The sequence below is a fragment of the Eulemur rufifrons genome, chromosome 3 (assembly GCF_041146395.1).
Source record: "Eulemur rufifrons isolate Redbay chromosome 3, OSU_ERuf_1, whole genome shotgun sequence".
Taxonomy (NCBI): Eukaryota; Metazoa; Chordata; class Mammalia; order Primates; family Lemuridae; genus Eulemur; species Eulemur rufifrons.
Window position 1 is genome coordinate 56266582 of NC_090985.1, and position 15690 is coordinate 56282271.

The window sequence follows — 15690 nt, forward strand, 5'->3', positions numbered from 1 at the left end:
AAACAAACCCTTCTGCCAAGGAGGTTCCCTAGTGATTGACTATTATCTTCCTCTTTACTTTTGTGGGGTCCCTGATTTAAAGAGTGATTTCATATCTTAACCACTGAGGGTGCACAGAAGCATAATTCACTGCCCCAGTAATTTATAAAATCATTTGAGAAATACACCTTGCTCTTTTCTTTCCAAATTGTCTCATGAGTCAACTAAATGTATTTCAATTTTATAAAATATATTATTTGAGACAATTATTGGTGAATGAGATTTCAATAATAATCAGAATTAAAACATTTCTGCCACAAATTCTTCCAAAGGCATAAATGATTTGGAATTTTGTTTTTATAAAAACCAAAATTAAACTAAGAGAGTTTATTCCTCAAAACTTGTGTTAGAATAGGAGAGAGAGAGAGAATTATTTGCTAGATGAAGTCTTCATTATATTCAAACATGGAACAGACTTAAACTTCATTCAGACTAGAAATCAGAGCATGACAGAGATTTGGGGCTAGAAAGGCCTTTTGGCCCCACGTAATAGAGAGGAGGAAGTCGAGGCCCAGAGTTTATACGGCCCTGAGTCCCACTCTCCTCCCCGCTGTTCACTGCTAGCTCATGAGCTTAGGCAGCTAGTATTTACTGAGTGTATATCATGCTCCAGGTATCAGTACCTGAGATAAAATTGTGAAAAAGTAGACTCTGTCCATGCCCTCCTGGGGAAAACAGACATTGATCAAATAATCACAAACCAGTCTAAGTTTATAACTGTAGTGCCACAAAAGAAGTCTTGTATGGTGAAACGAGAACCTAAGATTTGGTGATTTGGGGAGTGATCAGGGAGGGCTTCCCTGAGAAAGTGATGTAAGAGCTGAGACCTGGAGAGTGAGTAGGAGACGACCAGGCAAAGGAGGGAGGAAAAGTCTCCGTGCAGGGAGCAGCAAGTGTAGCTGGGGCTGGGGCTGGGGAGCACGGTGCCTGGAAGTGTGAGTGAGGGGATGAAGGCTGAAGTAAGGGGCTGGGGTGGCGGGGGAAGAATGATGAGAGAGGCAGATGAAGGGGGGTGGGGGACTGAGGGGAAGAGAGAGAGAGAAATGGGGCTAAAGGAATAGGCAGGAGCCAGGACAGTTTTTCTTCATCCTAAGAGCAATGAGAAGCCTTTGAAGGGCCTGAAACAGAGGTATGATCTGATCTGAACCGCACTTTGTAATAAGGATCACTGGAGCTACAGTACAAAGGCTGGATACGAGAGGACCAGAGTGGAAACCTGCAGACCAGAAAGGAGGCTGTTGCAGGTGTCTAAGCCAGAAATGATGATAATTTGCACAAGGGTGGTGGTGGTGGTGATGGTGGAGGTGAAAAGTGGGACATTTAAGGAACATTTTGTGGGTTAAATTGACAAAAGGAAGTGAAGGATTGGGTCAGAGAGAAGAAGGGATCAAGGATGAGTCCTCTTTTTCTGGTTTCTGAAACTGGATGAATGTTACTGCCATTCTGAGAAAAAGAAAAGAAGAACAGATTTGGGAGACAGATCAGAGGCTGGGTTTTGGACACGTTGTATTTGAGATGCTTGTGAGAAATCCAAGTTGAGAGATCAAAAAGAATGCCTAACACATAGAGAAGAAAGTCGGTTCCAAGACTAAATTTGTGAGTCCTTTCCAATAGAGGGAATAAGCTTCCATTTCCTTACCTGTAAACTGGAACCGTCATAGTGTCCAAGATTAAATGAGATGGTGTAAAGAATTCACTCAGCACAACAGCAGCACACAGTGGGTGCTCAGTAGAAGTCAGCTCTCATTGTTGTCAGGGAACTTGTCCACAGCTAGTTAGTCACCCAAGAACAGTGGGCCTGTAGACAATCATGACATTGAAGATCTCTCATGGGGCAAACCCATAACTTACTGAAGTCATGAGATATGAACGCTAATTCTTCTGGACTGGAGACCCCAGTTTCTGAGCAGTAGCATCTGGTTCTGCAGAAGTGACTAGTGTAAAAGGCCCCATTTCACCAGGTCCTCAGTAGAATCCCATGAACTTTGCCACTAAATGTGCCTCAGTTTTGGGATCTGGAAGTACAAATAATGATAATACCAGCAACCAAGCAATGATGTGAGAATCACGTGAGATAGCATTTCTTCAAATCTTTTCTGAAGGGAGGTGGGTATAAATAACTAAAGACATTTTAAAATGCGAAACAGTAGGTGTGACGTTCTGGCGTGGCGGCTCTTCCCTGAGCTGTGCTTGCACCCGCGGCACATCAGTCATTCGAGTCCTCAGCAAGTGACTCTTACTTTCCCCCAGGTAGTGTGCTAGGCTCCCAGAATGGGAATCACCCCTTTATGAACGAGCAGGGCTTGATGGGGTGCAGCCATAAAGTCACTTAATTCTTTCTTCCAGGATCCATTCAAACCCACTCTCCGGATTCATTCTCTCCTCTCTCTCTCTTCAGTTAAATCTTGGCCAGATCCCATAGCTTTGATGATCATGCTTAGATAGCAAGAGAATAGGAGCCTTGTTCTGGCATTAAAAAAATCAATTCTGGTGAAACAATCATAAAACTGTAGTCCAGTCTAGGATAATAATTGAAAGTCTTGAACCTGTGTGTACCCAATGAAACTGCTGATGAATCTGCTGAATCTTCTCAACAACTATGTCTATTTGCTTCTCCGGACTCCACCCACCCTCTCACTCACCCGGCATGGTTGCTGAGCCTCTGATCACCCACACAGCCCCACCTGTATATCCTAGGGCAGGGGACTGACCTCCTGTGCCTCCATGTCATCATCTCTAACATGCCGATAATGTTTTGTCCATTGAAAGTCTTTTAAATGGTGTCTGGCACCGGATTAGCACTGAGGACTTGTTATTAATAGCAATTACTAATTACTAGTGCCTTCCTCTCTTTTGCCTACAGGGATGCTTTGCAACAAATCAATAGTGTTACTTTTTCTCCCCGTTTGTATCTCTATTACAAGCCCCAAAGCAATTTTTGACTTTCACAGTCTTTTCTCAGCTTCTATGGTACGTGGTACATATTATAACAACCATCAGCCATGAATATTCTGGAAGAGTTCACACTGTTCCCTTTAGATTTGCCCTGTTTAGCACTGTTCCCATCAGAGTCCTTGCCTTGACAGAGCCTCCTAAAGGGTTGTGTTTGAGCAAACAAAATCACACACTCCTGTTATTGTCCCTATCATGTGCCATTGTCCCCAGCTGGGCTATGAATTCCCTCAGGCAGAGACGCTGTCTTATTCATCCCTGTGTCTCCAGTGCCTAGCATGATGCCAGGCAAAGAACAGGCACAGCTGTGGAAGACAGTTAGGTGGTTCCTTAATACGTTCAACTATATGATCCAGCAATTCTGCTGCTTCATACATACCCAAAAGAATTGAAAACAGGCATTCAAACAAAAATTATACACAAATGTTTGTAGCTGATTATTTATAAAAACCAAAAGGTAGAAAGAAACTTAATGTCCATCAGCTGTTGAATGGATAAACAAAATGTGGTGTATCCATACAATGGAATATTTACTCAGCTATTAAAGGATGAAGTACTGAGGCATGCTACAGCATGGATCAACCTTGAAACCATTATGCTAAGTAAAAGTGGTCAGACACAAAAGGTTGCATATTGTATGAGTCCATTTATATGAAATATCCAGAATAGACAAATCCATAAAGAGAGAAAGCAGATTAGTGGTTGCTAGGGGCTGGGGCAAGGGAGGGATGGGGAGCGACTGTTTAATGGTATGGAATTTCTTTTGGGGGTGACATGAACGTTCTGAAATTAGAGGGTAGTGATGGTTTTTACAACACTGTAAATGTACTAAAGCCACTGAGTTGCACACTTTAAAACTGTACCATGGTTATAATAGTAAATTTTATATATATTTTACCCCAATTTAAAAAAAAAAACTAGAAAAAAGGAATAGGCCCACATAATTTTTAAATAAATTGATTAGTATAAGTGAGGGATTTGGCAGTTTAGATGGTTGGAAAGCTTGAAGAAAAGTTGTAGAGAAGGGAGTTGAAAAGTAAATGTCTCCCAATGAGAGTAAAAGGCTGAAGGAGCCCAGTGCGATGCCTCTCAATCCTCTTCCCAGAGTTAAAAATGCCAAGTCCTTCCAGATGATCAGGGAGAAACAGTGACATGATCTGAGGTTAGGGCTCAGCAGTAGTTACTGGGAAAACACTACTAGAACCAGAACTGGTCATGGAAACAGCCTTGTTACACTGAAGCCTTATAACTGAGCATTTCCCAGATCAAGTCCATTCATTAATTCAACAAGAGCCTCTGGGACCTCTCTGTGCTGGGCGTTGCACCACACATGCTCCACCTATATTCCCTGCCCACTTTCTGGGCTCAAACCCTGTGGAAAGGGACTTCCAAGAAATGACACTGCTTATGGTCAGGAGACACCACAGCGTTAGATTTGCCATAAATGGGCTCCTGAGATCAGTGTCCAAGGGACTGTCCTCTGTGCCCGTCTCTGCCATCTTTCTAGCTGTGTGGCATTGGGCCAACAGCTCCACCTCTCTGAGCTTCCATTTCCTCAACTGGAGGTGGTACGTATTCACTGAGTCTTCCTCATGAGCTTGTGAAGCACATATGAGATAAAGTCTGTGAAATCGCTGTGCACGCTGTCAAATGGCAGAAAGAGGTAAAGGAGAGCATCGTTTGGACGGCGGGGGTTAAGAGCACAGGCTTTGGAGTCCAACCACCAGCGTTCCCCAGCTGGGAGACCACGGCCAAGGGACCCAACCCGAGCAGCCCCAAGTTCCCCACCGGAGAGTAGGAACAATAGTACAGTCATCAGAAGTGTGTGGAAGAAATAAGACTGCCCGCACAAAGCAACCAGCACAGAACTGGAACGGAATGAGCAATTGGTAAATGACAGTGACTGCAAATGTCCCTGTCCGCTGCGCCCTTTCCCTGGAAAGAGACTGCAGGGACGCAAGCCTCCCCCACATCCCGTGTGAGTTCCAACCCTGCTCATTACTCAGCGAGGTTCCCACTGGGCCTGTCCCGGACTCATCCTTCGCGGGGGCGGCTCCGCCACCGGGCGCTGCCAGGCGCAGCGTGGGGCGCACAGGGCTGCAGAGGCTCCTCTGCTCCCACGCCTGCAGCTCCTAGACTCCTCAGCGCTGCAGACAGACGTCTTGGGAGTTGTTTACTCTTCTTCTGCCCCCCCCCCCCGCCCCCTTACAAGTACTGTTTTCTTTCTTAAGTGGTTTACAATACTCTGATTCACTTTACACTTTGGGCGAATCTTACTGTAAATAATTATTTTGTCTTGGGAGTTCTTGTTACAAGATGGGCTCGCTTTCTCCTTCCTAAAAGAACACACGCCCGCGCCAATCAATATTTACTGCTCTGCACAGGCCTGCGGAGAGCGAGAGCGGTTCGCAGCGCATTAAGAAGAAAGATGTGGACACAGCCCTCAGGGAGCTTATAATAAAAACGTTACAGGGAGACGAGTCTAAAAATGACTAGGCTTCTCGGGGCGGGCTGGGATGCTGTGCAGGGGTTTCAGGGGCGTTCCTGGGAGGAGGGAAGCCTGTGAGGATTTTCTTGTTATTTGGTTTGTAGGCAAAAAAGGAAAAATGGAGCATCCTGAACCTTAGCTGCAAGATCTTAGAATCTAATGCAACTGTGTCACTGGATCTAACGGGAAGTGGGAAGATGATGGTATGAGTTGGTGTTTCTGTTTATTGAAATTCTTTGGAGGATGCTGGCTTAACCCCAAGAAGGAAGAAGTCTTAGAATAAAAGTAGGGGCAGTGTGGGCAAGAACTCAGAGCCACAAAAAAACGGTGCCTCATGCACCAAATGTCACATGACATGCACGCACGGGACCCCTCACTGAGAGTGAGAAGACTTGGGTTTCATTGCTTCTCAGTGTGTGGTCTGGGGAAGGTCACTTTTTAACCTCTCTGAACCTCAATTTCTTTTTTTTTTTTTTTTTTTTGCACAAAACCAAACTTTATTGAGAGAAACGTGGCTGGCGGGAGGAAAGACCCGGATTTGGGAATGCTGGATTCTACTTCCAGCTTGGTCACCAACACCCCATGTCCCTCCCAGAGCCTCCAGGAGCTTCCCCATCTGTCAGTGGAGAGTCCGTGTCCCTTCCGGCTCTAACAGCCTGCAGTTCTAGAATACTCATCGATTGGAAAAGATGTGGCCACACAGAGAGGACAGAGCAAGAGCCGTTCACAAAGGGTTCTCCCCAGCGAGAGAATCCAAAGGTCACCTCTGAACCGCAGAATGCAACTCCCAAGCTCACCGGCCAGAGCCTGCCGGGGCACCAGCACGTGGGGTCACGGCGAGCTGTGACAGCACCAAGACCCGGACACAGCCGCAGAGACTGGGGGAGCGAGACAAGGTTCTCAGCCCCAGGAGAACTCTTGGCAGAAGTGGCTTTGGAAGTGTGGTCTGTACCCAACAGAGAGGCCCCCGGGGAGCCATCTGGGGAACAAGCCAAGGCTGGAGGGAAAAAGGCCACCTTTGACCCAGCCACGGTGGAGTCGGGAGGTGGAGAGGACTCCCAGGCGCACTACAGGCCAGGAAAAGCGATCGCGCTACTCAAGTGCACAGGCAACAGCTTGTGCGTGGCTCGTGCGTTTCGGTGCACACACGCAACCAACTCACTTACTTGCCTGTTTTAAAACAACTCCCTTCCACCCGCTCCCAGAGGAAGCAGCTCCTAGGCAGGAGGAGGAGCACGTCCACGGGGTTAAGAGCGCTGACGAAGCCGCCAGAGCCCGCTGTTCTCTGCCCAAAAGCCACCGTTTCAAAAGCTTTGCCGCCTGCATTGAGGAGAGGATTCTTGACTACATGGGGGCCATATATTTCAACACACATTACCCAGCTATTTCTACTTTTAAATCACAACTCAAGCCAAACCAAAACCCACAGCAAATAAAATCCTAAGGATTTGTTGACTGGCAACACCTACAAAGTTTGCAATGTCAGCAGCAAAGTGCACACAGAGCTGGTTCTGGGTGACAGCTTTAAGTTATCAAAACTGAGGCAGGAGGGGGAAAAATCCCTAAGCATTTCTTAAGAGCAGTATTAAAGAAAACCCCCTCACCAAGGGTGTATTTCTCCTTCAGCGTTTGACTTTAGCAAAGGCTGTCGGGAAGCCCGCTACCTACTCTCTTCCGGGATGGAGCCAGAGAAGTTTGTTTTGAACAAAGACCCTCCCTTCTGCACGAGCCCTTCTGCTAGCAACACCCATCATCCCCCAACCCCCACCTTCATGACAGAGGCTGTGAAATGGGTACCGGGTGGTCACTCCACCAGCAGACAGAGGGTCAGATCGGGCTGTAAGGAGCTGGGGTGCAGCCTCCCAGCACCCCAGACCACAACGCCCAGGGGTCAGGGCTGCCGGACAACGTGTCTTTCCCAGACAGGCAAAGGCACCAAACAAGAAAATCCTTCCAATCCAAAGACCCCACCCCCTCTCCCCTAAAGCCAGCTCCCCTAGAACTAATGAAGAATGAGAAGACTGCTCGGGCCAGGGTGCAGGAGACACACAAGAGGGGCACTCAGGTGGAAATCCACCCTGGGGAGGTCACACAGGGGCCATGTCATCCCCAGGGGGCCGGATCTGGGGAGTTGGAATCTCCAACTCCAGCGGGAAGAGGGACTCTGCGGTCTGTGCCCGCTTCTCTGGGCGGCTGGGGACACACCACCTCCCACCCACGCCCTGGGCTGGGCCGGGCCCCTCCACTCAGCCACTGGCCGGCGCCTCTCCTTTCAAAATGCTTTTAATGCTTTTCAGATGGCGAGAGGTTGTTGCAATGGTCAGAGGCTGTGCTGGTGGCCGAGAGCACCCCCGTGCCTGCCCCCCCTTTCTCCAGGAGGTGCTTGAAAAGGACTGTGCCCCCCCTTGAAGCCCCATCTCGTGTGCTAGAATGTCATCTCCAGTGTGGTCCTGCCGCCTCCTCCCCCCAAAGTCTCCCACAAGCCCAGGAGAAGGGGTGCTTCCAGCGTCCCCTAGGAGCTGATGACGTGTCCGGACCAGGTCTCATGCTTCGTGCCCGGCGCCAGGTGGGTGATGACCACCTCCACAGCCTGCAGCTTCTCGTTCTTGGGCGGGATGGAACACATCTTAAAGGTGACCTCGTCGCCTTCCACCGGGACATACTCCCCTTCCACGTCGGAGATGTGCAGGAAGATGTCGGGGCCGCCATCAGCTGGGGTGATGAAGCCATGGCCCTTGGATCGGCAGAAGCATTTGCAGACTCCTTTGTAGACGGGGCCCTGTGAAGCCCGCACCGTCGCTGAGAAGGTCCTTGTCCGGCGAGTGGGCAGTGGGCTCGGGACCACGTTGCCCCGCAGAGGGGACGGAGAGCGCTCGTGGGTCTGGGGGGTGTCCAGCAGCCCAACCGAAGCCTCCTGGGTGGGGGGCTGCAGCGGTGGGGGAGGCTCAGATGACATGGCTGACCTGTGGACCGCTTCTGCTCCGCCCTGAACCTCAATTTCTTGATCCATGAACTGGAGGTGATAATACCTGCCCTGCTTGCTTTACCACATTGTTCAAAGGACCAAAAGAGATGAAGTCTGTGAACAATAAGGCAACATGAGTGTAATGAGGATAATGCGATTACAGTATGAATGTCACGGTCAAAGTCGGCTGCTCTGGAATGTTGGTTTATAATGAAAGAAGATGTGGAATGAAAGAGATTGTAAAGCCAATGCGAGGTTTAAAAATAGAGATCACAGTAATAACAGAAGGGCACTTTTAAGAGGAGGGTGCCAAGGAATGGAGAACATAACAGGGACCTGAACAGGAAGTTTAGCAGCGGCAACAGAGAAGGAGGAGGTGTTACCGGGTTCCACTGGAGGAAGCTGGAGGTTTTGCTCACTGGTGTGCAAAGGAAGGGGGTTGGGGTAACAACTTCTGATGTGAGTGTTTTCCGTGTCACTATATGTTCCATATTGAGGATCACATGCCAAAGCCAGAGCCAGGAGCAAGTGTGCTAGAGCCAAGGCTGGGACTGGGCACCAGGACTTATGGAGAAGACACACTAGGCTGGGAGGACCAGGATGGTGACATGAAGTGGACAGTCTGGGCAAGTTCTGAGAAAGCCCAGCAGGAGATGTGGAAGGCGGCGGCCAGCTGAGCACAAAGGAGGCTAACTGCAGGGCTAGGGGCCTGCCATGGGGACAGTTCTGAAGGAGCTGGAATCCTGGGCAGGGTGGCATGGGTGCCCCCAGCAGGCAAAGAGACCTGGCAGGCAGCCTGGAACAGGACCAGAGCCTCAGGGCAGAGGGAGGCTTGATTCCCAGGAGTGATACACCAACTCTGTCTAGGTCTTGCTCCTTCAGAGAGCAGGACAGTGGGCTCCTGGCACCTCCTTGTAGCCTAGCCCAAGCCTAGCATACAGAAGGCACTCAGTCAATGGCTGTTGGAGTGAACCAACAAATGAATGACAAATGAATACAATCAAATTCAAAATACCCAAGTTCTCAATTTTATTCGCCTTTGTGGTGGCTTTGACAGCCATTGGCTTTCTTTCTAGTGCCAGATAGCTAATGGGCAGACCATGCTCATTGTCCCGCCTGAGAACTCCTGGCCATCTAGCACATCCCATGTCCCCCTCCCTTCTCTTCATATGGTGTATGCCCTCAGGATGGTCATGCTTCACTCAGTGGCTTGTTTCCATGGCAACTTGTTTCTACACTATGCCATTCTCAATCTGCCTCTGGTTACCAGGCATTGCTGTACCTTATTCAGATTTCTAACCACGGCAGTTCCCAGCCATGTTTGCATTCTGTCCTGACACAGAATGTCTTAAATTAAGGGAGCATTGTCATCTCAGAAATTAACTTTAAAAATGCATTTAAACACATTATGACATGATCCTTTTTTAAAAACTAGAAATATAAATTTTTTACACAACTTCCTTGCCAAGAAACAACTTTCCTTGTCAGCCATTTTCATTGACTCTTTTCAATACTGTTTTCTCTTCACATATTGAAAGCCAGTCCAGAAAAGAGTCTCTAGGAGAAGCATTTGGCTCCAGAAATACTGGTGGGCTCTCAGATTTTCATCTGCACCTATGGACTCTATCCCCTCCTGGTCCCGTCATGATCAGACTGCTGGTAGTCCCACTGTCTGGACTGAAAAAGACCTGAACGCCACTTTAAGCAAATATAGGAACAAGAGTCACAGTGGATGTTCAATCTTATTTACTGCATCACTTTTATTTCTGGTCCATTTGTGTTTTATAAGGCTCCCAATGGGATTTTATCACATTAATGAGGATGGATCTTGTTGAGCCATTTTTAGACTTCATCTTGCTCTATTCATTGAGTGTATTTGACTGTAGTCTCTCTTTTTTATTATTATTTCAAAAGATTTAGGAGTTACAAGTGGTTTTTTGATACATGGATGAATTGTATTGTGGTAAACTCGGGGCTTTTAGTGTATCCATCACACAAATAGTATACATTGTACCTGATAGGTAATTTTTGGTGCCTCATCCCTCTTCCACCCTTCCCCACTATGGAGTCTCCAAAGTCCATTTTACCTCTCTGTATGACCATGTATATCCATCCCTTAGTTTCCACTTATAAGTGATTACATGCAGTATTTGTTTTTCCATTTCTGAGATACTTCACCTAGGATAATGGCTTTCAGGTCCATCAAAGTTGCTCCAAAAGACATTATTTCATTCTTTTTTATGACTGAGTAGTATTTCATGTCATATATATATGGTTGTATTCACTTGTTTTTTTTGTTTGTTTGTTTGTTTGTTTGTTTTGTTTTTTGCTTAGGTTTGTTTTGTCTATTCAGGCTTTTTTTAGATTCCATATGAAATTTAGGGTTTTGTTTTTCTAATTCTGTGAAAAATGATATTGGTATTTTGATGGGATTTGTATTCAATCTGTAAATCACTTTGGGCAGAGTGGACATTTTGTTAATAACAATATTGATTCTTCTAATCCATGAGCATGGAATTTTTTTCCATTTGTTTCAGCTGTGATTTCTTTCATCAGTGTTTTATAGTTCTCCTTGTAGAGATCTTTCATCTCCTTGTTTACATTCCCAGGTATTTTATTTATTTATTTTGTTTTATTTGCATCTTGGTCCTGCCCAACCCTATTCCTCTCCCGAGGGACTGCCACACCTCGGGGAGGAGGGAATACCCTATGAATCTGCCAATCATAACTTAGCATACCAGCTACAAAAGGATGCAAAGGACTCTCTAGCCCATGGGCCAAGCAGCATAGGTACCATAGAGTCCGGAAAGTAACCTAGAACAGCCCACATGTACAGTAAGACCCAGGTCATGGAACTCCCAACTGTCCAATCAAAGTAGTTCCATGGTGACCTCTGAACCACGAGGGAGGTCCCAATCCCAGCACCATAGAACAAGACGCAGACCATAACCAGGCCCTCTTTGCTCCCTTCCTTTTGCTCTCGCTTTGCTGCGACAGTGGGTCCAGTCGTCTGTGGCATATGTATCACACTCTGTAAACCTATATCTTGCTCTTTCTCTATAATCCTATCTTTCTCTCCTCAATAAACCTCATTTTTGTGCTTGCCTTATTTTGGTGCATCTGGCCATTCGTCAACCATGAGAGTGCCAAGAACCAACATTTCAGACTGAAACCTGACACTTATCCACTTTTGGTGCTTCCTGTTACTTCCCTGGTGAACCCTAGCATTCTCTCCTAGGTGATCTGTTCAAAATGTGAGAATCTGCTCACTATTCTGGTTCTTCTCTGTGGAGAAGGCACACACCTCCTGTGTCTAGTCGGCCATCTTGATCTTCCATAGTCTCTTTTTCAGCTGCAGATTTGTAAGACTTTTAAGAAACACTCAGATGGGGCCCACTAATGTCAGCTGAGGATCACCTCATCTTGTCTTTTCAAGCTGAATGTTCACATCGTCTAGCTGAGCTGTCTGCCACCTATTTACCACTCACAGCCAGTGTGGCTAGGCCTGTCCTCGGTGCAGCAGCTGGCCCTGTCCCCCACTTGAGGTCCTGAACCACCACTCCTTGTCTTTCCATAAAGCACCATATTGATTCCACACTTGGTGTCTCTCACTTATAAAGCCTCTGTTGGCTCAGTTCAGTGTATTGCTAGGTCTTCCGTCTAGTCCTTTCCTCGGTGCTCAGTGAGCCTCTAAGTAGCAGACTATTTATTGTGGCTAAGGGATAATTCCAATTTCCTTAGAACAACTTTCCTCTGACGGTGTATCAAAAATCCAGTGTTGATTTCTCCTGCCATTTTCATGTCTGCATTTAGAGCTAAAGTCCATCAGAAGATATAGAAATTTAATTCTAACTGCAGCTGTGCTATGTAAAAGTGACTTGCGAAAGTTATTTTCTAAAGAATTTATTCTGCATAATGCACATGGGATGATTCTTGTGGGGAAAGTCGTTGCTGGTTGTTCACTGTACTGGGTTGAATTGTGTCCCCCACACTTCCCTGGAGATGTGGAGGGAGGATGGCACTGCTGACACCTTGAATTTGGCTTCTAGCCTTCAAAATTTGACAGCGTAAATTTCTGTTGTTTTAAACCACCCAGCTTGCAGTAATTTCTTACAGCAAACCTAGGAAGTAAATGCATTCACCAACTAGAAAACTATATAAATGTGAGAGATTTGGATTCTCTGGAATCTCCCACTTTCAAGTTTCAAGTCTCCAGGTTTATTTCTTGGGTGATAACACTTTCTGTACCTTTGGAGAAAAAATATATTAGAGATTTCTTCCTCTCCTGGCATTCTGTAACATTATTGTCCATAATGCATGAGACTTTTGTATATGAAATATTGCCTAAATATTTACAGCTCCTCCGGGGGTGTGAATGCCTGATGTCCTAGTGAGGGATATTTGAGAGCCATCCCTGACCATGCTGAAAACCTTCAGACCCTCCCTCCAAGCCCAGCTAGTGACTTAAACATGACTGTCCAGGTTGACTGGTTACCCTGCAAGAGCAGCAGGCCATTTGGGGGTTGGCTGTGATAAGGAATGAAGGTTGTCAATTTTCACTTGTAAATTCTTTCATGGAAAACTCTGAAAAAAAGTTCTTTGAAATTGGTTTTTGTTTTGTTTTTGGAGAAAAGGTTCCAAAGCTGAGGGCTGATGGAGAAGCTAGCGTAGGGATGGAAGCAAATGTAATAGTTTGTTAAGGAGATGGTGGCAGTCAACAGCGGGGAGAGGGAAGGAGATTTAAGGGATGCTGCAGCAATAGAACTGATTGGGTGTCAGATGGAAGGAGAGCTACAAATAAAGCTGACTCCTAAGCTGAGAAAATCAGGAAAATATTTGGGCCACTAACTGTGGTGGGGAATTGATCTTTGAGATCAGGAGGGGCAAGGGTGGGGATGAGGATGATTGGAGTTACTGGCTAACAGAGCTCTCAAGGTCATTGTTTCTAACTGCCCATTTTACAGATGAGGAAACTGAGGCCCAGAAAGGTGAAGCTAACTCATCCAAAGTTCCATAGCTAGCAAAAGGCAGACCCAGAATCCAAGACCTCTATCATAATCCCATACTCTTTTCCAAAGCAGAAATCAAGAAATGGAAAAAGTGGGAGAGTTTAGACCCTAAGATCTAGATGTTGTAGAATCCCATTTTATAGCTGATAACAAACAGGTTCCCCAAAGGAAAGGGTATGGGGCAGAGGCCACAAACCAAAAATTCATGGTTTGAGCTCTACTCTATTTTTAAAAAATTAATATTTGAATTTATTTCTAACATTTAAAGATTAGGCAAGTTCCCATAACAATCTAGATTTCTGGCTGCTCTGGAAAAAGTCAGTTGATCTGTCAGAAACGTGGTAAGAGCTGCCCTCCTTTCAGATGAGGCAGGCACAGGGTAGTTGGCCCCAGTCCACCTTCAGTATACCTGGCCCCTTTTGGCCCTGGCATTTGCAGCCCCTGGGAGGGGGAAGAAAAGCAGAGATCCTGAGCCCGAGGCCAACAGTTGGGATCATAAATGGCAAGGGGTGAAGGGAAGTGACCAAGGGACACGGAACAAGAAGGACCGCAGTGCCAAGGTCGCAGAAGCAAAAGGTCTTATCCAAGAATTCAGGGACAGAGTTTTCATCTATTTTTAGATAAAGTAACAGGATGTGGGAACCAAAAAAAAGTGGTCAATTCTCCAATACCGCACAATGGTGATGACTTATGCAAAACATCCTCTTTCCTATTTTTAACTAGATCACAGAAGCTGCGTCAGAGGACTTTGCTGCTGACTAATTCTGTTGAGGCGTCTTTCTCTGAATTGCATAAATGTCATCTACACAGGCTAAAAAACGTTTGAGAAAAAACCCCATAAAGACTACTGCATACAGGGCATTCTTATAAATAGTGTTCCGAGTTGGATCAGGGTGTTCTGGGCCACAGCTTTCTGGAAGTTGTCTAGGATTTCATGGTTGAAGGATGCAGACATTCAAAGAGAAATTATTCATTTGTTTAAGCTGAATTAATGATCCATTGATTTTTTCCACTGTAAAGTACAGTGAGAACCGTTTTTGGGGGGTAGATAACATGGAGAATTATGCTGATTTTTTAGCAAAACAATTTTCTAGCTATATAGATATCCCTGCACCAGGAACAGGCATTTTATTGGAGAAAAGGAATCAGGAATGAGGGCAAAGGGTTCTCAATGCTTTATAGGCAAGACCCACAGCACAACACTGGCAGGACGTTAGTGTCAGCTGAGACCTGGGCAGTCAGGGAATACAGACCCTTCCCATTTGACTGATGGTGAAGTGGAGGCTTCGAACATGCTGCCAGGACCCTGCTCCAACCTCACAGGCCTCCCAACTTCTGTACACTCCAGCTGACTTCCAACTGCCAGTATTCGTATCTCTTTGGGGGCCTTTTTCATAACCGAGGAAAGCTACTCTGTCTTTGTGGCAGTTCAGAAGTGTCAGGGAATGGACACTGACCAGAAGCAGCAGCTGCCCACAATTGCTATGTCAACACCCAGCGACTCCCACCTCAGGGACTGTTTAACGCAGAGAGAGAGAGAGAGTAGGCTGCAGGCTCTAGCGGGCGAGTATCTAGTTAGAAGTCAATAATGTCATAATGTTTCGTTTTCAGTGTGGGTGTATGTGCATGCATGTGTAGTCTATATAGTTTATATATGTATATATGAAATGTATTAATATATACTATGTAATGTGTGACTGTATAATATATGTATATAAATAAAAATGTGTACATGGTATATGTGAATTATTTATAATACTTTCTATTTATGGAAGATGATGCTACTTTTCCATTTACAGTGGTGTTATATAAAGTTTCCTTTTAGAATGAACCTATTTAAGTAAAAATGCTGAATTGATTTAAAGAACATTGAAGTAAATGATAGAGCAAGGCCTACGCCAATATGATAAAAAAAAAAAATTGTGGCATTTGTACGTGAATAACTGAAGTTTGGGAAACTCTGACATTATAGGAGGACTTATTTCTGGGCAGCCCCAGGCCCAGAAATAACAGTGAGTACCTTGGGTTTACTTCAAAGAGAAGTTAAATTACGTTACCAAATAAGCCATTTCATGGCCTTATTCTCTTCCTGCTCTGCATGGGCTGGCCTTAGAAATATGTCCTGGTCTGGGTCATTCATTTATTCAGTCAATATGTATTTATTATGGGTTTTGTGATGTGTACTTATAGAAGATGCTGTACTGTGTATTTATCGAGGGGCTGTGACTGTATTGATT

At 45.9% G+C, this 15690-nt stretch overlaps 1 protein-coding gene across 1 annotated transcript; it reads right to left on the reverse strand.

Moving 5' to 3' along the window:
* Positions 1–7113: 7113 nt before the first annotated feature.
* On the reverse strand, positions 7114–8459 carry LOC138381698 (calcium-regulated heat-stable protein 1). The gene has a single exon (XM_069466108.1). The coding sequence runs from the start codon at positions 8433–8435 to the stop codon at positions 7992–7994; it is 444 nt and encodes a 147-aa protein (XP_069322209.1). The 5' UTR covers positions 8436–8459; the 3' UTR covers positions 7114–7991.
* Between the last annotated feature and the right edge of the window lie 7231 nt (positions 8460–15690).